The 25,583-nt window shown below is 41.6% G+C and overlaps 2 protein-coding genes across 2 annotated transcripts; both read left to right on the forward strand.

The window, feature by feature from the left end:
• Positions 1-801: 801 nt before the first annotated feature.
• LOC127773410 (uncharacterized) lies at positions 802-3,451 on the forward strand. The gene is made up of 5 exons (XM_052299473.1): positions 802-980; positions 1,087-1,456; positions 1,496-1,828; positions 1,955-2,083; positions 3,236-3,451. The coding sequence occupies exons 1-5, from the start codon at positions 802-804 to the stop codon at positions 3,449-3,451; spliced, it is 1,227 nt and encodes a 408-aa protein (XP_052155433.1).
• Positions 3,452-15,153: 11,702 nt separating this feature from the next.
• Positions 15,154-21,762, forward strand: LOC127772765 (protein IQ-domain 26-like). Its single transcript, XM_052298729.1, has 4 exons — positions 15,154-15,658; positions 18,761-19,245; positions 19,332-19,544; positions 19,626-21,762. Exons 2-4 carry the CDS (start codon positions 18,802-18,804, stop codon positions 20,367-20,369), a joined length of 1,401 nt encoding a protein of 466 aa, XP_052154689.1. The 5' UTR covers positions 15,154-15,658; positions 18,761-18,801; the 3' UTR covers positions 20,370-21,762.
• The last annotated feature ends 3,821 nt before the right edge of the window (positions 21,763-25,583 follow it).

Genomic DNA, 25,583 nt, shown 5'->3' on the forward strand with positions numbered 1-25,583 from the left:
ATCAAAAGAATAATATGGTTTAAAATGACATCGACGGTTTTTCACCGTATCTTGCGGCACGTACGCTCCGGAATCCGGTACTACTCCAACTTGTGGGATCGCCGTACATTTGGAATCCGGTGGTCCACCAGGCGGCAGACGCGCAACCCGTGCAATCCTGTGGCTGCGAGCATCCTACACGTACGTACGTACGGATCAAACTCACTCACCCCTTGTAACAACGGGTTTACCGTTCACTTGCTTGATACTACTACGACTGCAGCAGCACTAGCTACTGAATATTTGTTGGACGACCAAATCGCACTGGTGTTGCATCAACTTAATTAATGTGCAATCTGCTTAGTACCACTATCACCTTTCAAAACGCCAATTCCACCGTACCAATTTTTACATGGTACTCCCTCCGTCCCAGAAAGGAGGACGTTCTGCTCCTAACTATTTGTCCCATAATTCTTGACGCTGGCAGCCTGGCAGCCTGGCAGGCACTAGCAAACTCCTAGACAAGCACACATAAAAAAAAGGGTAAATAAAAAAAAGAAGTGGGGCCATCTAAAACAGTACTAGCGAACTCTTTCTCCTCCAAACGATTTTTGCTCTAAAGCGCTACCTTATCCTCTCCTCTCGTATTCTCTTCTTCCCCATCGCTCGTCTCTCGTTTTCTTCTCCTTCCATGCCGCGTCTTCCACACCAGCACCCCGCTTCTCCCTCCCATCAGCACACCGCACCAATCCCCATCCATCCCCCCTCCCCTCCCCCACCCCCAGACGAGCAAGCCATATCCGGTGTGCGACAACATGCTCAATGGCCGCGGCAACACTGAGAGCGCCATCAGCAGCAATGGCAGAAACCCTAGGGGTTGCAGCGGCGGCGAACCTAGGGGCTATGGCGGTTGAGGCCGTAGGGATGGCTACGGCGCTGGCTTTGGCGAGAGATTGGGTTGTGGAGGTGATGATGGAGGCGGAAACTGTAGGGGCCGCGATGTCGGAGGCCCTAAGGGCTACAACAGCAGCAGCCCTAGGGGTGGCGGTGGCGCGGCTTCGGCGAGAGATTGGGTTGCGGCTTCGACGATGGCAACGCAAACCCTAGGGGCTGCATCGGCGGCGAACCTAGGGGCTGCGGAGGTGGAGGCCCTAGGGGCGGTGGCTTCGGCAAGAGATTGGGTTGTGGCGGTGATGACAGCGGCAGGTTGCGAAGTGCCAGACAGATGCGCGGTAAGAAACGGCGTCGAGGCATGTGGTACTGTCGAATATCTGGCCAATCATTGGAAGAAGGTGAGAATTTTGTTTTGGATACACAAGATGGGTCCGACGACGACCAGATTGAGTTCATCCCTGATTCTGATGATGAAGGCATCGAGTACTGCTTCTCCTCAGATCAGGAGTTTGTGCCCGAAACTGAGTTCCAGGATTGTGGGGAAGTGGAGGAGAAGGGTGGTGGGATTCAGGATTGTGGGGAGGTGAACGAGAAGGGTGGTGGGATTCAGGATTATGGGGAGGTGAACGAGAAGGATGGTGGGATTCAAGATTGTGGGGAAGCGAAGGAGAATGGTGGTGAGATTCAGGATTGCGGGGAAGTGGAGAAGGGTGGTGGGATTTGTGGCGGCAGCAACATAGTGCACTCAAATGATGAATGCAAACAGCCTGCCCAGATGTGGTGCGGGCAGCGGGTTCAAGGCAAGTGGTTTCATCGTGAATCTGGCCGATGTTTAGAAGAAGGCAAGAACGTGATCTTTGATACCCAGGATGGGCCCGATATGGATGAGTATGAGTTCTGGCCTGATTTGGATGATGAAGGAGGCGACTTCGTATTTGAAGATTGGTTCATTGACGTTGTGCCCAAGAAAAAGATGCACGATGGTGTTGCAATGGAGAAGAAGCGAGGCGGTAAAATTGGCAAGCTGATGAGCTCCAATGTGACTTATGGCATGGGACGACCCAGTTCTACCATTACTAAGGCCTCCTTTTCGTCGAATGCTTCTTACCCGCAGGGAGGTGACCTGTGGCAGGGGACAATGGCCAACCACAGTGCTAAACCGAGCAAGCACTTTGTGGTGGAGTCCTCCAATATCAGCGAGCAGAGCAAGGTGTGTGCTATTAATTTATTTGAGTAAACTTTGCATAAAAAATTGAAAATATATTATTTAATAACTATGGAAACTTACAGATAAACTCCTGAGGAGCCTGCTATGTATAATATATCCATATACTTCTAGCTAGTAACAATTAGGTAACCATAGATATTTAATCACTCTAACTTTAATGCATTATGTAATGTGCAACCAAAGCCACAAGTTAGTAAGCAGTATAGTGCCATATAGCTGGAAGACTTGATCTGTTCAATGTAGAGTCATGCACCATCTAATGTTCTAGCCGTTACCACACAGGATCTTTATTGCATTCCATTTAATATTGTTTTGCCATGATAAGAGTCCTGCAACGCATAATATTACTATTATTAATTTTAGCTTTTATAAAACTAAGATAATAAAATGTGTTGTGAAGTCTGAACATAGTCTCTATCTACCACCTACTGATTTTGTAAGTATGTAACAAAAATAGAAATTCATACTTTTCAGTCCTCTTCTTCTCCAATACTGCAACTTGCCTAGTAGACCAGATATTATAATTATTAGACATGTGCTTAAACATCAGAAACTGGCTGCAACAGAGAAAGGGAAGTTCACCATTTTAACTCCATTGAATAAAATTATTGGTAATACATAATTTAGTACTGCATTTTAACTCCATTAAGGAAGTTCTTACTGCATACTTTGTCAAACCGGTGTAGTACCATTATGCATGGTTTGGTCAGCCGATCATGAAGCATCAATTCAATTCGCAAATCACAGAATTGGGGAATGGAATTGAACAACCAAGAATAAACCGAGTGTATAGTGGATCTATAAACATGTGCCAAACACAAAAATTCCCTTCTTAAAAATAATATAATAAACAATACAGAAAGAATAAGTAATCTAATCTTTTTTTATGAACTGATACTATAAATAAAAGCAGGAATAGCAGTCAGGATGTCTACACCTTCATATGAACTAGAAAAGACTATGAATGGTTCCAAAGTGATAAACTAAGGAAATTCTTGAAAATAGGTGCTTGACATGAATATTTCACACGAACAAAATATATGATCTTGTGCAAGCACTCGGCATACAATGTATTGATTACTATTATTAAATTTCTGTAGCTTCCAATTTTGATTTGTTTTCATATATGTTCAGGAGGTGTCCATCCAATTTATGCCCAACGAGGAGGAGATACCCAGCGAGGAGAAGATGCCGAGCGACAAAGAAAATGGTGATGGTCAGTTTGTAGGCGTGGACCTTTGGGTTGATTCACAGGAGGAAGAATACGAGCTCATTGATGACACGAAGTTGGAAATTCTACGTCTACTGATCCCAGGTTACACCGAGTGTTTCCAAGTAAAAAAAAAGTAGTGTGTTGATTAAGTGACATGAATAGTGTGCCGTCTACGTACTTCTTGTTGTTAGTCCAAAATACGAACTCATAGTTAGTCAGCTGCATAGTGGCATCCTATCATGTTATATATTATGTGGTTCTGTTTGGTGACATCTTTTGGAATATATGGTTATTCAACATCTTATTGAAATGTCATGCATCTCTATGAAATACTAGTGCTTGTTTTTTTTTATTGTGCATATGGACAATCAACTTGTTAATAGAACCTAGGATAAAACATTCATACAAGCAAACATATTATATATTTAGTTTCCACAATTACATAGACGACACATGTACATAGATGACAAAAGTACATATTATGACGCAAGTGCACAATTAGTTGCCTAGAAGTTGTATGACTTTCTCATACAACTGACGATCACAGCGAAAGGCTTTAGGAAGAATGCCAAGTGCCTCTAGCCTCGCTTTGCGGATCTTTTACTTATTCCCTCCATTAGCTTCCATTACTTCAATGCAACAGCTTTGTAGTGTCATGAACACTCTATTCAGAGTCTTTGGATCGTAGTCATTATATTCCTTCTGAACATTCTCTATTAGCTCCTCCATGTTTTTAGACACCCTATTAGCAGTTAAGGACTGAAGTGATGCAAAGAAGCCAAGATCTAGACAATTCATATCGGGGGAATTGGGAGGTTGATTCACGAGGCGAATATCAAGCCCCATTTGAGCTACTGCAACACTGAACTGCTCATCGTCAATTGGTACATGAGTTCTAGCATTGTCTTGTTGAATAAATATTGTTCTTCTTGCATCTTCTAGAGGCCAACATGCTCTAATAGCTGGGAGAACTTTAGAGATTATAAATGATCTCATAGTGTCTCTATCAACCTTAATTGTCTTTGTTACAAGTGTCCCCCTCTCTCTATTACGGCTTCTCCTTTGTGCGGGTTCCTGTTAGTACATCAAATAGGCTAGGTTTAAACATAAAAAACAGAAGTAAATAACACTTGTATAAGAAGGTTGTGTTACCTTTCTAACAAAAGGCCAAATGTCTATCTTACCATCAAAAGTACAATTGCCTTCAGCATCATACCTAGGCCTCGCAACTGCTGATAGAAACATTACTTTCTCAATTGCATTCTTATTTTGGACAGGTCTATAGGGTTCCTCCTCAAGGGGATGCAGGTAGAAAGTCCTGTCCTTTTTGGTGGCATTGAACCATTTTCATCTATGTGGACAATGTTTTCCATTTCAATAAACTTGGGGTCATTTGGTAACGTACGATGATCTAGCATACCAACACACCACTGCAGCCTTTCTTTTTTGTTTGCCTCCTTCAAATAAGGCTTTAGTGAGTTAGAGTGACGTCGTAGATGCCCTTCTTTGAACAACCTATGCAATGTGCTTTTTGACACACCTAGGGCTTCAGCAAGTGACCGTATAGTGCTTCTTTGGCGCAATGGAATAGCTGATACAACCGACAAGTCTATTACAACCTTTTTGCGGCCACAATTGTAACGCTTCCTCGAGTCAACATTAACTTGTACTCCATGTGCGATGCAAAGCTTTGCTCTCTTCCAAATACGCTGGACTGTACGGATGCTGACATTGAACACTTGAGCAACTGCACGTGTGGTGTCTTTTTCTAGTTTTCCATCCTTACTTTTTGCAAGCAACAATTCATAAATTCTTTGCCTTTGTGGGTTTGTCAATTCTCTAGAACTGTTTTCCTCATTTCCATTTGCATCTGGATTTGGATTTGGATTTGGATTTGCATCTTCTTCTTCTTCTGAGTCCGACAACTCCTCTCTATCAAAGACAACATTGACAGTATCTGTATACACGCCATAGTCCCGAAGCTCATCCTCCAAGGCTTCCAGCTCATGTTGCAATTCATTGTCATTGTCTACAAAAAAATTTACATGGTAAGTTAATGTGTGTTAATCAGATTGTGTAGATTTATTCAGTCCTAAAATCAAGAATGTAAACATGTTTGTAACTGATCAAAAAGTAATGAAATTTTACCCAGTTGAATTTCTTGTTCCTCATTTCCATTTGCATGCATATCCAGGTCATGCTCCATGTCTTGCTGATAATTGTCTAAAAAAAACTACTTGCTGGTCAGTGCCGCACAAAGAATATTGAATATGTTTAGGATTTGCAATGTCATGACTCATAACTATAGTTTACAATAGTACTAACTCTTCCATATTTCCATATCAAGATCCATGACTTATTCATACATCTGTTCGTAAGGTAGCATTGATTTGTTGTCATGCTAATTCAGTTATGTATTTAATTCTACCTCTAGCTCTATTTAAGTTCTAGTGCTGTACAAGTAATTTTTTTCAGGTACTTAATTCAGTTCTTGCTTATTTTCAGTAGCAGGTCAACAGGAATATTGTGTCTGGGACTAGGAGCTGGAGTTAAGGATGTTTCACAATTCAAATTTCACAAGTATGTGACCATCTAAGCATGATTCAATATTTCGCATCATAAACACGTGATTTGTTGATGAATATTAAATACTTAAATTTGGCAAGACGTGTGGGTTCTTGGCAATAAATTGGTTCTTTGTACTAGCAATTAACAAAATTAGTTAGTAAATCTTGACATCGTTCTGCTCACCAATAGGTTGTGCCTGTTAATTCTTCCAACATGCTCTGGCCATGACCAAAGTTACTTCCTCCCTAATTCGATGTTAGGTAACAATGTACTATTTACAGTTCATTTGTTTTCTCTATCTTCTGTAAAGTCCAGATGCTCTAGGATTCTGAAAAGAAATGGTCAGATGTGAACTAAAATTTCATACTAGGCTTTGAAATCTAATCTATTTGTTTGCCAATGCTTTAATCTATTTGAAACCATAGTGACATGTCTTGAGTTTTACTCTCTATGATTACTACACTTGTTGTCTAGTTTCTAAAGTGTCTTCTGATACATGATAATGGAACTAGAAGAACTAAACTCTACAAAACTGTCACAGTAGCAACCTTTTGTTCTTTTCAGATCGTGTGTGTGTGTGAGAGAGAGAGAGAGAAAGAGAGAGAGAGAGATAGAGCATGTGTGCTGATGAGGGGGTATAATCTGCTGTTGCATGTCATACAACACCATAGTTTTTTAGAGCCAGATTTACTAATGCAATCAACATGCACTGAGAAAGAACCCATTTTATGCATTGAGAAAGATTAGATGAAGTAAAAAACCTGGATGCAGTTGTTCTTGTTCTTCTGTTGCTTCCAAGTTGAGATCAAAAGCTCCCAAGTTGAGATCAAAAGAATGTACAACTTGATCATTTCCATGGCAAGCAACTCGAGCAAGGTCATCTACCTGGATAACATGCCTTCCAGGAACTTCTTCTTCTAGATTGGCTTGTGCTTCATTGAGGTCAGGTAAAGCCCCTCCATCTTCCTCTTCTTCTGCTAATATGTTTAGATCTATAGCCATTGTGATGGGTGGGTGTGGAGTTGGTTTGTAGGATGATGGATGAAGTGATAAAAGGCTTGTAGCTGCCTCTCTGCTTGAGGATTATGGAGGGTACCCTTGGGCGGCAAAGCACCATCCATGGAGTTTTTGAATTTGATTAGACCGGTTGGATTCTTTTAAGCCCTTATGTTTTGGCGCCATATCACTCGAATTAGGTGTATAACACCAATCTGTAGTGTTGATACTAGTAGTAGCACCCAGCATTAATTGGATGCTTCAAATATTCCTTTTGTACAGATGTGGCAGTGTACTTGTCGTACTCCTACTAAGCATTCAAATGATTAGCCCCAATTCTATAAATTGAGGGCAAAATGGTCATTTTCACACAACACTAATTTTTCCTAACTAACCTAGAACGTCCTCCTTTCTGGGACGGAGGGAGTACGTACTACGCACCTTAGTATACGAGCCCAAGGACGAAAGGATGATAGTATGATATACCATGCCTATGAGAAACTTTCAGGGATCTTCCAGCTAGCTTCACAAGGTGGTGGGATACATGATCTGAGTTCGAAGCCTCACCCCTCCTAATTATTTGATATTAGGTCATTTTCTAATATTCTCGTCTTTTTTATACCATGCCTATAGTATATATTTGAGCCCAAGAATGAAACGATATATCATGCATATAGTCTTGTTAAGTAGGCGCTGATTAGAACGTCATGTAGCAGTGATAGAAATAGTACTAAGTATATGAGGTTATTTACCTATACTACTAAATAAATGATCTTCACAGAACCCCTTTCTCCAACTCACATGCGGGTCGTTACAACGCCTGCCTACAATATACTCTATCCCCGAGGGAGGGTAGATGGGCCACCTGCAAAAAGACATCTTTGCAGACGGGCCTCTTCCCTCTACGAAAAAACCTCCCTTCACTTGCCTCTCTTTTCACCTACGAAAATACATTTCACAGGCGGTATCTTACCACTACAAGATAATTGAGCTATTGCCACCAAATTATTACAATAAAAAATAATTCGTAGCAATATATTATACTATTGCAATGATAATTTTTCTATGGTAAATAAGTATATTTTATTGCAACGATCTACGATCGTTGTTTTATTAGTACTTTTGTTGCAATAGAAAATGAGATATCGCCACAAAAAATCGTACTGTTGTAAAAAACATGTTCTATCGCCATAATTTTAATTTTCGTGGCAATTTACATAGTCCATGGTACTTTTCACTATTTTTTTGTTGCCACAATCAACAAATTCATTGCAATAAAAAAAATTGTCGTCTCATAATGTAACTTATTTTTTTTATGTGGACACGGATTGAGACAAATTTTATATGGAAACTAGAAAGATAGCCCGCACACATGCGCGGGCACCTTATATAATGTGTGTGAATTTTATTATGAATATGTATGTGTGGCTGACTTTTTATTAAAATATTTTTTACTATATTCTAAACTAAAATTAAGCTTATTTAGTGTGCTTTGGATGCTAGTTATTTTCTTACAATTACACTTGCAACATATAAATTCTAAAATAAAATTACTTGAGATCATCCAGTTTTGAAATTATGAGAAAGCATTATGTCAAAACAAAGAAGGTGGTTCCTATGAGAAAATTTAGGGTATTTTGACTCCCCAGAAGGATATCTCAATACCCAAAAGAAATCCAATAATATCAATTTTTGTTTGATTTTATTTTAAGTTATATATATATACACACACACACACATATATATTGTCACAGTCCTCATAAAATGTTTTTTTTCTATTTAGAATGGGTTTTAAATCCAGCAACATTTTTTTAGTTTTCAATTTATTTCAAGCCCTATTTTTTTTCAAAGTTCCATTCTATGAATCATCCTTGAAATGCTTTAATCTTTGCAATTTAGGGTGAAAATATAAATGCATTTATGGCATGGGGTAAAGGTATATGTTATAAATTTTATCTCATGAAATATTGAAGTAGTGGTCATAGTATTTTTTGTGAATTATCACTAAATTGAAGTGTCTTATAACAAATAATACTCCCTCCATTCCATAATATAAAGCACAACTATTTTTTTCTGATGTTCCATAATTAATATAAGGCGTGCATGCATGCATGCAATTAATTAGCACATCTTATCCATTAAATTATTATTTTTTAAAATCCTCCACCCTCAAGATCTCTAATCTATTGGGTGTATGCATTATATTTATTAGGGTGATACAAATTAGGAGGTGATAATAATAGTTTCTTGGTATTTGGGTTAAGGGTGGTTGTGCCTTATATTTTGGAACGGAGGGAGTACATGTTTCTAGATTGTTCTACATCAGGACTCATGATTTAAAATGTTAGCATGTTTTACCAGAAAAATAAAAAAAATGGACATGGCCTTTAATTCTTATATGGAATTGACTTGATATATTTCTAAGGCCACCTCAAGGTTGTATCATTATTAAGATTCCTAGGTGCAATCCACATGCTTATTGGTATGATCTTCAACCGACCGCATATTTATTTTCAACTTGTTGTCTATAATGCTAGATGAGTACATTTATGATTAAAAAATTATATATGTCACTTAAAATTCTTTTTCTCTAATTTATTAGTGACTTCATAGATCATATTTGTAAGTTGGATGCTATGAACATCATTATTAAGAACATTTATTTATTTCTGAAAAAGATTGTTTTAAAAGTATCAAGGTCAATTTGTATAAGTACATCACCCCGTATGCATGTTAAGAGAAATTAATTAAGTCGGTAGAAAGTCACTATATGTCTAACGGGATATAAGTAATAGATAGAGGTCCATTTGTTTTTTTTGCCCATATAGATAATTTTAATTTTAATTGTTAAGGAGATAGAAAACAAAGAGAAAATAATGGCAAGGAGAGAGGGAGGTTTGGGATGTTTTTCTAAATGATCAATCTAACCATCTAAAATAATGTATTGGATGTTTAAGTCAAAACTGATGGTCGGATGTTTTGTTTTCTTGTCAGAATTTTTAGGATTTTATCTGATCTATGAGAGCAACGTAACATCTTAAGAGTGTTTATAGGTGGACTTTTAACACCGCATGCCGCAACGGAGTAAGAGAGATGCAAGGAGGTTTGGGCTTTTTTTTTTAAAAAAAAGATCTAATGACCCAAAATAATGTGTCAATCGACTGAAAATAATATTTCCATAGATTTAAATAAAAACCAATGGTTGGATTATTTTTTCAAAAATTCAAAGATTTTTCTTTGCTTTAAGAATGCCATATAATAGTTTAGAAGCATCTATGCGATGTTTAATGGATTTGAATGTCGCATAGGGGTGGGGAGAGGAGAGAGGTTTGGGTTTTTCTATTTAAAAATACTAACAATCTAAAAAAAAGTATTGGAGTACGTACGTACTCCAGTACGTGGGAGGACGAGAGGTGGGGTTTTACATGAGGAGGTAAAAACAGTCACAGAAATTCCTGATCGAACGAGCGTCGTTTCTGTATAAGGGGTATTGTTTCCGATCATACCTTTTTGGCTATTTTTAAATTTTGTTTTTTCTAATTTATTTCTGCATTGTATTAATGTTGACACTGAGAAGTTTAAATGATAAATATGGTCAGTTACCGGCCGATCGAGCATCGTTTTCGAAGAGATGCTACCGATTCCAACTGTTTCCGACCGTTTTCACCCTGGAGGTGTGCCTAATCAATCTAATCTAACGGTTGATAATGTTGGACCACCGATTTAATTGAAAGTCGAGGGATGGATGTTTTGCTTTATCTAATCTAATGGTGTAAAATAATGGGTCCACCAATTTAAGTAAAATCGACGTTGAGATTAAATAATGCCACATGGCAATGTATCCATCAATTTAAGTAGAAATCGATAATCGATTACTTCTTTTTTTTTATGATTTTATAGTATTTCTCTAATTTAATAGCACCAAGTAGCGGTTTAAAAGTGTTTGTTGTAAGATGTATAAAGTGACAGAGGGAGAGTTAGTAGACCTAGTAGGTGAAAGTCTATTTGTGGGGCCTTTTTGCCTGTGAAAATAATTTTGGTTTTAATTAATTTTTCATAAAGACAAAGAAAGAAACATATAGAAGTACGTAGGTACATTGCACGTTACGTACGCTTGTTTGTTTGTAGAGGGGAGTTTCCAGATGTGATTTTTACTGCCAAATAGATCTAACGATCTAAAATAATGGGTCCACCAATTTAAATTAAAATCAATGGTCGGATTTCTTTTTTTTATTAGAATGCCACTTGGCGACTCGAGAGCGTTTATAGGAAGTTTAATGGACTTTTAGTATATAATAGATTATAGCTCTCGACGAGATCTACAATTTTGTAGGTGATAACTTTTTCATTTGAAATCTTTTAGATATTCAAATCTATGATTCAAATCTTAGTTAGGTAGGCTCAAATGGAACGATATGCATTTTCCAACATAATTGATGCATAGGTGAGTTGGTAAAAGAGAGCACGTGTGAAGGATATATCTTAAGTTTGAATCCTAGCCAAGACACGATATCAAAAAAAATAAACAGATAGGATGATAGATTAATATTTGAACTTTTAATTTGGTACGCAAAACTATTGCCACATATGGAGTGGTGGCAATAATTTTTATTACAACGATGTGAAGCGTTGCAATATGACTTTTTACCACATCCATTCCATGGCAACATCTAAATTTATTGCTACTAAATAAAAATCGTTGCAATAACCTATTACTACGCTATTTATTACCACGGCTAGCAACAATTTTAAAATTGTGGCAACATGTATCTATTGTCAAAATTTTAGTATTGATGCCACGTTTTTTTTCGTAGCATCAAATGATTTTTCTAGTAGTGTACCTAAGTACACTTATATTTTGCACTATGTGACTATTGCTTCTGTTTTTATAAATATGATTTCTATTTTGCAGACAAAACAAATAATATCTTCAATATAATGTTAAGTTTGAACCCGTCACGTTCAAAGATGAACATGTACATTCATGCATTTGCAAAAAGGTGAACCTACCCATCGGACAAGGTGGGTCGATCGACCCAGCTATAGCCCGTGTCACCCCCACACCCCACATAGACACCTCTAGCCCTCCTAGCAAGAGTATCAAGCATATCCTGTCAACCCACCAGCCTGATAAGTCAACAACTGCCCATCATCAACGTTAGTCATGTACTCCCTCTGTCCCAAAAAGAGACAACTCCTAGCTTCCCAATGCATAATTAAAAGAGAGGATAAAGGACCAAAACACCCCTCATAAATAGCAAATTAGTATTGATGGATAGGTAGATAAGGGGTACTAAAGGAATAAAATTTTTCGATTTGTGAACCAAGAGTAGATGAGAAGGTAGAAGTTGATTTATTTTGGGATAAAGTTTAAATTGCAGAAGTTGATTTATTTTGGGACGGAGGTAGTACGTCTCACGTACATGGAACGATCAACGTCTTTCTTTTTGAACTCCGATTGGCATCACTGTTGGAGTTGGATGGTTCGTCTTGCAACCAACGCCGATGTTATACCGCCGTTCTGCCTGTTATTTTGGTGTATGGTGAATGTTATGGAGTATTGCTTCATTTTTAAATGAAAGGCACCATCTTAGATTTTTTTTTCTTTAGTTGATTGGTTGTAGTACTATATTTTCTAAGTTATTATAAAATAAATATGCGATATATATTTGATTGCCATTATCGAGTTAGTATATCTTCACTCTGTTTATATTTTAAAGCTGTGTACTCCTAGCTATAGCACTAAAGACCGAACTTAGTATGGACTAATTACAGCGATAACCATCGGTAATTGCTACTACTCCATGCAGTACTTGGTTTCCATATTTTTGCATGCGTGCTGTCTGCGTCGGTCGTTGGAGGCAAGCAAGCAAGCTGCAGCGTCGTCAGAGGTAGACGCATCGATGTTGTTCTTCCATGTCCTTCGAATCTTCATGATTGCCGCTCTCTGCTTAATTACTGTTCTCTTCACGCACACCGTCCAAATCCCATCCATCTATCCATCCGTCCACACACCTGCAAGTTTAAATTCCCATGCAGTTACTACATGAACAGTACTGCTGTCAAGTTTAATTAATTTCTACTACACACGAATTGAATTCAAATGGTACTAGGTACAAGTACTCCACTAGTACGACCATGATGTTTCCCACCTGAAAGCAACACAGAATACGTTCGTACGTACACGTACAGTAAACCACAATAATGCACAAGAGTAGGGATCGATGGAGAGTACATGCAATTGCTCATCACTTGTCACCATCACTGGTTCAAATTTGCCTACTCTAGATCTCGATCGTGGTACTGCTTCTAACCATAATGATCGGTACATGTTCAAATTCGAAACTCAAAAAATGTGTGTACAATACGGCCGGGAGAGATGAACATATATATATATACAGTACTCATAATTATTAACCATGCATGGGCATTAATAAAAGTAGTACTCCGTATATAGCTTCCAAGCAAGGCTACATACTAGAATCATACTGTATCTTGATTGCCAGAGGTGCAATCATGCATAGACATACTTAAGATCAGGGCTAGCTAGTTCAGGTGATGAACACATGCTTTGTACCCCTTGTAGGATGCATGGCACCAAGTCGACATTGGAGTACACACACCCTGGCCCTGCTGCACGTGTAGATAAGAGTACCACCTATCATCATCAATCACGCAATATGGTCTACTGTGTCTCTTTGATTGGGTGTAATATAATATCGGCCACTGTAAAAATTTAAAATTTAAAACTTAGTAATTTTAATTTCGAAGTTGATTTTATGATATGCTCAACGTATCTCTTTTTTTTCAAGCTAGCGTTGGTCTTTAAAAGTGCGTTTGTTTATAAGGTTAGGGTGAGACTTTTAGCTTGTGTTTGGTTGGTGGGATATGGAATGAGATGGGTTAGGTCGATCCCATTTTTTAAGCTGTTTGGGTAGAGGGATGTGTAGGATGGGATGATCCTAGATGGGAATATTCTTCCCAGATCCAGGACGAGGTGGTCCGCCAAAATCGGCTGGACTAATCCATCCCACTTTGATGGAGCGAACGGCGTTAGCTCCTTCTACCTCCTGCTCGGCTCCGCCACTGGCCGCCCGTTCCTCCTCCTCCGTCTGCTCCCTCCCACGGCGTCCATCCCTCCTCCTCTTCCTGCTCCCTCCCCCGATGCCGCTCCGTCCTCCTCCGCCTGCTCCCTCCCCCGGCGCCCGTCCCTCCTCCTCTGCCCGCTCGCCAAGTTGCCGGCTGCACCGCCCGCTCGTGCAGCTCCTCCTGCCATCCGCGCCGCCGGTCGCTGATCGCGCCGCTCCTCCTTCTGCCTACTCCCTCCCCCGACACCGCTCCTCCTTCTGCCTACTCCCTCCCCCGGCACCGCTCCTCCTTCTGCCTACTCCCTCCCTCGGCACCGCTCCGTCCTCCTCCGCTTGCTCCCTCCCCCGGCGCCGCTCCCTCCCCCAGTGCCCGTTAGTCCTCCTCTACCCGCTCATGCAGCTCCTTCCCTACACACGCTCGCTCGCCCGCGCCGCTCCTCATTCTGCCGTTCGCCGCTCACGCCTGTGCCTGCTCGCTTGCGCGCCGCTCCTTCCATCCATGCCGCCGGTCGCCGGTCGTTTGCCGCTCCTGCTTCCACCGCCCGCCGTTCGCTGCTCCTTCCTCACTAGGAGTAGACGTGGTGCTAACATCTCCAAACGTCATTCATCCCATCCCCACCCCTATCCATTCTACCAAACAAAAAACTGGCATCATCTCATCCTATAAACCAAACAAGTAAGTGAGATCACCCAATCCCTAAAATCAGGGATGGTTTCATCCTATCCCACATAGTCCCCAAACAAAACACATGCTTAGTTGTACGCAAAACGAGAAAGCTTATGAGCACATGGTTTATAACTATCATAAACTCAAAATTTTGGTTTTTTTGAAAGAAACTAATTATATGTAGAAAAGTTTTTTTAAAAAAAATAAACATAGTTTAACAGTTTAGAAAACGTACTAACAGAAAACGAGACAGTTACCGCTCAGATCTTAGACTTAACTCCATAGACACATGAAAGGTCACTCATAAATTATTTTTCACGAATAAGCTGTTTGGTATATAAATCAGCTCTCGGTCAACCGATGAGGTTGTACTTTGGATACATGTGTGCGAGTGCGTCTTTTGTGTATAACGTGGCCCTGTTCTTCCCCTCCCCACACACATGTATGTGTGTGTATTTAAACGGCTTTTGGGGGGTCACCTTTCGCAGGTACTATACCCCAAGAGCTGCAAAAATTGCAAGGCCGGGGCTTAGCCATATCTGCTAGCAGAAACCTGTAGGCTGGATCATGTACCAGCTGCATTTGATGCATACCCTATGCTTTAGCTAAGGAGGAGTACGATCGATTCATCAATATCGCTCGATCGGTGACGACGTCGTCCCTGCGACATCAGATCGTACTACTGCTACAGTACAGCTTTTGCCTGTTCCAATCACTAACCAGCCTGCCTCTCTCTCTCTCTCTGCCATGGATGGCTAGCTAGCTAGATCGATCTATCGATGCAGAGTGATTAGCTAGCTAGCTAGAATTGGTGAATTGTGGCGACGACGAGATCGTTAGCAACAGTGGCCACGAGTCAAGATGCTGTATATATGTATGGATGAGTCATCAGTGTGATGCATGATCTCACATCTCGTCACTGATGATCTCCAGCTTGAGCTTGAGCTGAGGTGAGCTGAGCTACACTGCTGCTTCTTTCACCTTCTCCATCGATCGAATCCCGTGGTGATAAACTGTTAACTGAGGTAATTGTAACTACTGCAGCTTCGTCTCTCTCTCTCTCTCTCACGAAAGATGCGTGATGCTGATGCATATGCGGTTTTTTGGATGTACTGTTTGGACGGTTGCATACTGTGCCCGTTCAATGTCAGCATCTCCAACTTCATATGTTGCTGCCCCGCCTCATCTCGATCGCCAACTTCTATTGTTTCGCTTGTGCTTATACTTATAAGTTAAAATTTAAATTTTAAAATTTAGTTTTGAAGTTAATTTTAAGATTTTTTTTATCATAGTTTATTTCACACCATTATTTGCTTTTCAGTAGTTTAATAACATATAAATAAAAGTTATATTTATAGGTTAGTTTTGAGAGCACTGCTCCCGTCCAGCAAACGGTACCCCCAGGTACCGGTACCCCGGTACGAAACTTAATCTGACCATTGAATTAGAGCGGGGCACGATCGGGATTGAACTTAATCTCGCGAGGACTCAGTCTCCTACCCACGCGCTGCATCCGCATCTAAAGTCTACGCCGCGTCACCGCCGCAATCCTTTCGCCCTACTCCGACGCGGTGTCCAAGTGCCGTCCTCTTCCGGCCTCCGATGCGGTGGTGTGGCGGCTCCTCCTTTGGCCGCAGCTTTTCCCCTCCCCTTGGTCCCCTCCTCCCCTACGCCTCTCGGCTGCCCCTGTGCGGTGCGGCAGCTCGTCCTTCGTCCACGGCCACAACTTGTCCCCTCCCCTCCGTCCTCTATGCATCTCGGCTGGTGGCACCTACGCAGTCTCCGGCACAGGATCACAACACCCTAAGTTTCTTTACGGAAGATGTATGAGAGAGATGAAGTATTTCTTTCCTACTGGACATTGCTTTGCTGCTATATTCATTGGAAGAATCTGCTATGTTGATGGGAGAGGCTGAGTTTGATTTATGTTGTGTGCCAAGTTCTGGACCTAGTTCCTTGTCTTTTGATATATATAATGAACCTACTTGATTTTGCTGAAAGTATGAATGTAATAGTAGTAAAAAAGTAGATGTTCTGAAAGTTTGTAGTTTCTTGCTCTGATGTGTAAACTGTTCTTTCGTTGTAGACCTTAAGCTTACTGTTTCATCTTAAACAAAATTAACATCGGCAGTCATTGAGCAAATTGTCAACTATCTTGAATAAAAGGGACACTATTATAACTAGTGATCCCATAAATAAACTTCTGAAATTCTTCGATCTCTTTTCTTTGCTTGCCCAATTTCTTCTTGCTTGTGCGATCCATGGCCAAAAGCCTTTCAACCATCTCAATATCTAGCTTCGTTTTTTCTTCTTTCTGTCCCCTCCTTCCAGGTTTGCTAGTGCTCGCGATCCAATGCATACCACAGCGATGGCAATTCCACGAACAAAGGCTTGCGATGGCGTCGGTAGACGAGCTGTCGAGGCCATATTCGCCGCGCTGAGCTCGTCGCCATGGTCACCTCTTCTTGTTGGTGCATTGAGGTCATCATCATCCAGGGGTAGATCGACTCCCAGAAGTCGGCGGCGGCCGGCCTGGACCGGCTACGGGAAGGGCAAGTTGGGAATGGGCAGGTTGGCGACGGCTGGTTGCAGTGAGGGAGGAAGCGAAGTCCGGCGAGATTGGCTGCGCCGCCGCCAGGGACGACGGAAGGGGATCGGGAAGAGACAGATTACCGGGTCGGGGACTTGTACCGTCTCTACGAAAATTGACTAACCACGCAAAAATCCAATTCTGCCCTTCCACTAGTTCCATACACGCGAACAAAGGGGGAGGTACCCCGCACCGGATTCCTGTACCTCGCGGTACCGATGATTGTGGGTCGTTTGATCTGGCTGAATGGACGGTTACGATTGCAGTACCGCGCGGTACCAAAAATTCTGCTGGACAGTAAAAAATCTCTAGTTTTGATTTGCTAATAAGCAGTATGAATAAACATATGCATAAGCGAAAGGCTAGGTGCTACTACTTCTACTGTGGAAGTGCTCATGGAGGGGGGCCGAATGGCCGATCGATCGAGAAAGCATTCATCCATTCCATTCTCTCGCTCTCTCAAAAGTTGCAATCTTTTTTTTTCTCCTCTTCTTTTTCTTTTTCGTTTTCCAGCTCATCTCTGATGGATCATCTCTCTCTCCCCGTGTGGTAATTCCGATGTGATCGATGACGCGTGCATGCGTCGGAGTAGGAGTACAGCCTCTGTTGTTCTTTTTGGTCTTCTTCTTCTACTTCCTCCCAAAAATGCGTTGTGAGCGAGAAAAAGAGAAGCTTTTTTTTTGGTGTGCGTGAGTGTGCAACTCTCAATATTTGTTGCCCGAAATCTTTCGAGTTTGCGTCTTTTTGGGCTTACACTGTCCCTTTTTGATCGCTGCGTCCAATCCTAATCCACTATTTATGCCTAATTAATTACTCCGCCTGTTATTGAATATGACAACCTAAGTAGTGGATTGAACCTTACGTTGTACTGTACTATATATCTAGACATACATTATATCTAGATAATTGTACCAGGTAATATCTCATATAGTACTAGGATGTTATATTCTCTGGTACTCTCTACCGGTAGTCGGTAGTACAGTAGGAATGGTCTGAATTGTTCGTTATTAAGGGTAAATTATAAATTTACTAATATAATGATTACGGAATACTTTATTATTTATGTTTTTTTTGTCTAAATCAATTTATGGTCATCCATTTTATTGGCATCACTCATATTTTATCGAAAAGAAAAATAAAAGAGAAAGAAGATTTAGTCACTAATAAATGACGATTATACCTTACACCTATTTTTTTACAATAATACCCCCTCAAAATATCTACAACCACTAACCGAAATGGTAATACAAATAGATCTAAAGCACTAGATAAAAAAGATAAACTGTTCATATTGCTTTCTATCAGTAGCCTGGGATTGGGACGGAGGAAGCGAAGAGAGAGAAAGAGAGAGGTGGTTTTGTTTTGTTTGTCCGGTAATGGCTGCCGCATTGGTGGTGGTGGCCTCCTCTCCTCTTCTTTTATTTCGAACGCGACGCCACCCACGCGCCTCCCCCTCCCCCCTGCGGTTTCCCTCTCTTATTCAAAACCTGTCTCGATTCTCACTCACTCTCACTCACTCGGACTCCTCACCCGCTAGCTACCCCGGAGCGCGCCGCGCCACCGCTCGACAGCGGCGAGATGGGCAAGGCGGCGCGGTGGTTCCGCAACATGTGGGGAGGAGGGAGGAAGGAGCAGAAGGGCGAGGCGCCGGCGAGTGGGGGGAAGAGGTGGAGCTTCGGGAAGTCGTCGAGGGACTCGGCGGAGGCCGCGGCGGCTGCTGCTGCGGCGGCGGCGGAGGCTTCCGGGGGCAATGCGGCGATCGCCAGGGCGGCCGAGGCGGCGTGGCTCAGGTCGGTGTACGCCGACACGGAGCGGGAGCAGAGCAAGCACGCCATCGCCGTCGCCGCGGCCACCGCGGCGGCGGCTGATGCCGCCGTGGCGGCCGCTCAGGCCGCCGTCGCCGTCGTGCGGCTTACTAGCAAGGGCCGCTCGGCTCCCGTCCTCGCCGCCACCGTCGCCGGCGACACGCGCAGCCTCGCCGCCGCCGCCGTCAGAATCCAGACGGCATTCAGAGGCTTCCTGGTAAGCAACGGGTGCTCGTCTTCTTGCTCTGGTTTCGTCGTCGTCATCGTCGCCATTGTCGTTAATCATGGCGTGTGTTCGTGCAGGCGAAGAAGGCGCTGCGAGCGCTCAAGGCGCTGGTGAAGCTGCAGGCGCTGGTGCGCGGCTACCTCGTTCGCCGGCAGGCCGCCGCCACGCTGCAGAGCATGCAGGCGCTCGTCCGCGCCCAGGCCACTGTCCGCGCCCACCGCAGTGGCGCCGGCGCCGCCGCCAATCTCCCGCACCTCCACCACGCTCCCTTCTGGCCCCGCCGCTCGCTGGTACGCCGCTGGCTAAATCTCGCCGACGACATCGCCATGTATATGTTCGATGTTGACGTTGTGTGTTGGCGATGGATGCAGCAGGAGAGGTGCGCCGGCGACGACACGAGGAGCGAGCACGGTGTGGCGGCGTACAGCCGGCGGCTGTCGGCGAGCATCGAGTCGTCGTCGTACGGGTACGACCGGAGCCCCAAGATCGTGGAGGTGGACACCGGGAGGCCCAAGTCGCGGTCGTCGTCGTCGCGGCGGGCGAGCTCCCCGCTGCTGCTCGACGCCGCTGGGTGCGCGAGCGGCGGCGAGGACTGGTGCGCCAACTCCATGTCGTCGCCGCTCCCGTGCTACCTCCCCGGCGGCGCGCCGCCGCCCCGCATCGCCGTCCAGACGTCGCGCCACTTCCCCGACTACGACTGGTGCGCGCTGGAGAAGGCCCGGCCGGCGACGGCGCAGAGCACGCCGCGGTACGCGCACGCGCCGCCGACGCCGACCAAGAGCGTGTGCGGCGGCGGCATCCACTCGTCGCCGCTCAACTGCCCGAACTACATGTCCAACACGCAGTCGTTCGAGGCGAAGGTGCGTTCGCAGAGCGCGCCGAAGCAGCGGCCGGAGACCGGCGGCGCCGGCGGCGGCGGCGGCCGGAAGCGGGTGCCGCTGAGCGAGGTGGTGGTGGTGGAGTCCAGGGCGAGCTTGAGCGGCGTGGGCATGCAGCGCTCGTGCAACCGGGTGCAGGAGGCGTTCAACTTCAAGACGGCCGTCGTCGGCCGCCTCGACCGCTCGTCGGAGTCCGGCGAGAACGACCGCCACGCGTTCTTGCAGAGGAGGTGGTGATGACGTCATCCGAGCAATCCATGGGAATGAATGAGTGAGACGACGAGGAGAGCTTTTTGAGCTGGTAATTAGAAATAAGAATGCGTTTTAATGTGTTCTTGGGAGCTCTCTCGTTTTTATTTTTCATTTTTGTTTCTTTTTTTTTTTGCTTTTAATTTGTGATCAATCATGTGGGTTTCTGTTCTTTTCTGAACTGTTTTTCATCCTCTTTTTTTGTGTGTGTTAATGGGTGCCAAACTAGTGTGTATGAGGAAAATTTGATTCATACTACACTTGGATGTAAATTCTTGCTAGCTATTCTCTCTGTCCCAAAATGAAACCTAGCAGTTGTCTTGTTATTTGGATGGTTCTTAAATGTTTTATCATTTTTTAAAATTAAGATATTACAAATACTTGAATTATGTGAAACTATTAAAGAAAAACTAAAGCTCCGGGTAATTTGTTGAATAAAAAGCACAATTTAGATTAGTCTCGGATTCATGAAGTCATGATCCTGTTCTCCGACACTGGGACAGTAGCATGGGAAGTGGGACCAATTATGAATGATTTTGTGTGCTTGTTTTGGTTAGCTTCCAGGCTTTCTTGACATCCAAATCTAGGATATGTAGTACTACTACTAATCACTTTGTTGTGGAAAAAAATATAGGAGTATATTAGTTATATGATTTCGACAAAACTGAGAAACTAATCAGTGTATATGATAAATGTGCTCTATAGGAAAATGCAATAATCGAGACAAGAATGGATACATGGGTTTTATATAACCTGGTTTATTCGAAGTGTTCTATAATGGGCTTTATTCATAAGTAGTAAAAATTAAATCTAGACCGTCTTTTTCTTCTAATATATATTGTAATGTATATGTACCACTATCTCAATTACTGATAATAGAATATTTTTCTATTGATAGTATAACTCATAAATCAATATTTTTCTGCTGGTAATAACAGTAGAATCTAAGTAACATTAGTAGAGACCACATCTACTCAGTTTATTTAATGTTCTACAACTTATGAAGTTATTAGGGACGGTCATAGCACAACTCATCGAGATTTTTTCATGGATTGAGGGAGTTTGAGGTAATGGTTTGAAGGAGACCGAGACAAGTTTGCATATAACGTGGTAACAAGATTGTTTTGCCCTTGGGCAGGGGCAGCGGGGGCGATAATTATATACACAACAAGTAAGACGGTGATATGAGTATATTAGAGTCACGCTTGTGATGGAATCAGAATCTTATTCCTAAGCCTAGTGCTAAATTAGTATTATTTATATAATTTTATCTTCATGTTCTAATTTTTAGAATTTTAAAGTACAATTTTAATAGATATTTCAGGTCGGGAGTGGGATTGCACAACCCTACTCCTATATCTGCCTCTAAGTCACACCATTTGGCAGATACATCTAGGGCATGTTTGGCTGTCGTTCCCGCGGCAGCGCTGCAGAGCAGCGCTTGTGTTGTGCGGTTGCAGTTTTGCTGCTGCTAGCTATCGTGCAGCTGCAAAAAATATCAGCCGAACATGCCCTTAAACCTTTGAATTTTCTCTAATTGAGAACACTCAGATTAGTTTTGAATTTAAAATTTTATTCCCACATGGACCATTCCTTTCATTATTTAGCAACCATTTAAATAGCTCTATCTGCTTGTGATTCTTCCAATTCTCTAGCAAGAACCAATAGCCTATTAGTTTCGCTTATACTTATACATACAAGCAAAAATTTAAATTTTAACCTTAATTTTGAAGTTAATTTGGTGACTTTTTCATTGTAGTTTATCTTCAAACATTTGCTTTCAAATCACTAAGGACATATGTATATAAAACTTTTACCTATAAATTATATTTGGTAGCTAATAAGTAATAAGCCACACTGATAAGTAGTATAATATAAGGGAAACAATGGGGTTGCAGGTTTTGTTTTGGTCTGGAATTACATTTAAGGCTAGTTTTGAATAGCAAAATCGAACATAGATAATTAAATTTCCACAGTTTTGGTCTGGAATTATGTTTATTATGTGCAAATAGGAGTTTTTATTTGGGGGAGGGGGAGGGTCTTAGTACAGTATGTTTGAACAAGAATTACAAAAGGCCGAACCTTTTCAGAAATTTCCTGTTGTCTCTCTTTGCCAAAGCTTTCTGACCTTTTTTGTGTCACGTGTGCTTTATATCAAAAACTATTTTGAACCAAAGAACAAGCTTTGAGTACTAAGCTGGAAAAAGGAAATGAAATGTCGGTAATGGGAAATTTGGATCAGTACCAAAATTAATGATTATTCTTTATTCCACGGTTTGGTTTGTCCTACCGTTCACTCCTCCTGGATTAATATGATTTTCTTGATTAACATCTACATGGAAATTTTTTACACAAAACACATATTTAGTAGTTGGAGAAACGTGTTCATGGATAATGAGGAATTAGCTATTCCAAATAGCTACTTACTCTCTCCGCCCCAAAATGAAAAAAAAGAACAATCTAGATGAGAATTTAACACTACCTAGGACAATGAATTTGTACAACCTCTTATCCATATTTATTGTCCTGAGTGGTATCAAATCATCACTTACCTTGCCTTCTTTTTTTAGATGGAGGGAGTAGAACTCAAGCCTAAGATGATGGTACGTGATATGGTACGGCAGGAGTATTAACCTTGCACCATGAGTTGTTGAATTTTTATCAAAGTAGAGAACACTGAGATTAGTTTTGAATTTAAAATTTTTATAACCGTACATGGACCATTCCTTCATTATTTAGCAATCATTCAAATTAGCCCCACCTGCTTGTGATTCTCCAAGTTCTGTACCGAGAGGTATAAAGCAAGACTTCATTTGGCCAGTCCTCGACTGTGATTGTGGTGCATGGAAGCAGGTTTTGCTGCTTGCTGTTGCTGCAGCCGCAGCCGAGCATCCCCTCTGTTCTTTTAGCGAAATCGAACATAACACTAGCTAGAAGATTAATTACTTTTCTTTTTTTTTTTGAAATGTTTATTATCTGCAAATAGGAGACATCACTCCGTTTTTCCCTTTTTTGCGAGGAAACATCTCAGTACGTTTCAACAAGAATAAAAAAGGTTGATGTTTTTTCTTTTTTTTTATTGGCGTTTGAGCCGCGGAAAATTTTTAAATTTTATACTTAATTTCAAGTTGATATTGAGGTTTCTATTATAGTTTATTTTTCAGACTTAGCTTTATTACTATCAAAAAATTACTTTTAATTACTTCATGAAGTTTTCCACGGCTCATCAACCATAGACCAGATGATGAGAGGCTGTCAGAAATTTCCTTGTGCACGTCTTTCACTTTGCCAAAGCTTTCTGACCTTTTCGTTCCACGTGTGCTTCATATCAACAACTCTTTTGAATGAAAGAACAAAGCTTTTTGGGTTTTATAGAAGCTATTACTAATTGGGTAGAGATTGCGGTAACGAATTAACGATCACTACAAACAATAAACCTATCATGCAGCTCGTAGGCTGTTATTAACCGGGTAGAAAAATCGAATTGAATCCTACATGATCTACTAGCATTCTAGCTAGCTAACACACTTGTATTATTAAGTACTTGCATATACTATATAGCTAGATTGGGCCTCTTTTCATAAGGTAATTAGAGTATAGAGATTGTGATATGATTAGAACAAATACTAATGAGCATAGCAGCTCGTAGCTATAGGCGCTGTTATAAATTGGACCGCATAATCGAATTGAATCCTAGCCATATGATCTACTAATAGCATTTTTTTTAGAGAAAATACTAATAGCATTCTAGCTTGCACAGGCTGCACGGTACTCTACTTATCATTTGGAATTCTTTCTGTAGATCCTACTACTATAGGGTACCATGCATGTAGATATTTGACCTCCTTCTCTAGATGAGCTACCAAAGCTAATGGAATACTCCCTCCGTCCCAAAAAAACAAACCCTGGTTTCCGTGTCCAACGTTTGACTGTCTGTCTTATTTAAAAAAATTATAAAAAAAATTAAAAAAATAAGTCACGCATAAAGTATTAATCATGTTTTATCATCTAACAACAATGAAAATACTAATTATAAAAAATTCCATATAAGATGGACAGTCAAACGTTGGCACGGAAACCCAGGGTTTACCTTTTCTTTTTGGGACGGAGGGAGTACAGTATATATGGGCCTACCAAAAACACTCCAAGCTTCGTGCAAAGCGAGAGGCTCCCATCGGATGGCCTATTCAGTCAAAGAAAAGGCCAAAATTTAAATTTTCAAATTTAATTTTGACATTGATTTTGAGATATTTTCAACGTAGTTTCTTTTTCAGCATTGACTTTTAAGTCACCGAGAACACATATATTAAAGTTTTACCTACAAATTTATTTTTATTCTCTAATAAGCCGTTTTAACTTATTACGAAAAAAGCCAAATAATGAGGCCCAAAGACTGCACCTCCATCTTTTGTTAGCTTAGCCTAGCTAGTCCAGCTAAAAAAGACAATGTATACTCCATATATCACGGTTTGTTTTGAATTCAGCTTGATTTGATTTGATTTGATCTCAATAGAACATTTGAGATTCGTGCTTGGATCGGAGGGAGAGGGTAGGAGGAGGATGAGGAGCGGACCACAGAGACAAAAACTGTGCGCGGCGTGACAGAGAGGGAGTAGGGAGCGCTCGTGACGACGCGTGGGGCATATCAGTGTGCATCTCTCTGTCGCTCGGTCGGACTCCCCACTGCCAACCCGGACCCACCTGCTCCCTCTCCTCCAAAGCTTATCCGATCTCTCTTTACAGAAGCGCTCCCATTGGCCCAATGCCCATCGTATAATCCTAACAATAATATTATACTTATACTTCCTTTATATTAAGGTTATTTTTAGCTCATTTATTTTATCTCATAATAATTTTATTTTAGATTAACCATTGCATTCGATTTTGAAAATAGGAATTTGATTGTATTGGCTGTAGATAAAGTTATGGATAGTTGCATTGGATTTGATAGATTATGGACATTCTAGTCTTTTTGTTTTTTATTGGTATGTGCGGAATGAGTGAAAAATGAACTTATTCTGAGATAGGGGAGTACTACTTTTTTCTTTTGTGATTAGACGGGAAACACATATGCACATACACCACTGCACAAGTAACATCATACACACATCCATGCAAATACATTATTTAATACATGCTCTAAAAGAGATGGAAACCCACCTACATGTGCCTAATATTAATTTGTGGGAATTAGGATTTTAA

The sequence above is a fragment of the Oryza glaberrima genome, chromosome 5 (assembly GCF_000147395.1).
Source record: "Oryza glaberrima chromosome 5, OglaRS2, whole genome shotgun sequence".
NCBI lineage: Eukaryota > Viridiplantae > Streptophyta > Magnoliopsida > Poales > Poaceae > Oryza > Oryza glaberrima.

Coding starts and splice junctions, on each gene's coding strand:
- LOC127772765 (XM_052298729.1), top strand. CDS start 18,802: ATGGGCAAGGCGGCGCGGTGGTTCCGCAACATGTGGGGAGGAGGGAGG. Junction 19,246..19,331: donor CGGCATTCAGAGGCTTCCTG/GTAAGCAACGGG, acceptor GTGTTCGTGCAG/GCGAAGAAGGCGCTGCGAGC. Junction 19,545..19,625: donor TCTGGCCCCGCCGCTCGCTG/GTACGCCGCTGG, acceptor CGATGGATGCAG/CAGGAGAGGTGCGCCGGCGA.
- LOC127773410 (XM_052299473.1), top strand. CDS start 802: ATGGCCGCGGCAACACTGAGAGCGCCATCAGCAGCAATGGCAGAAACC. Junction 1,457..1,495: donor GGATTCAGGATTGTGGGGAG/GTGAACGAGAAG, acceptor GATTATGGGGAG/GTGAACGAGAAGGATGGTGG. Junction 1,829..1,954: donor TTGAAGATTGGTTCATTGAC/GTTGTGCCCAAG, acceptor ACCATTACTAAG/GCCTCCTTTTCGTCGAATGC.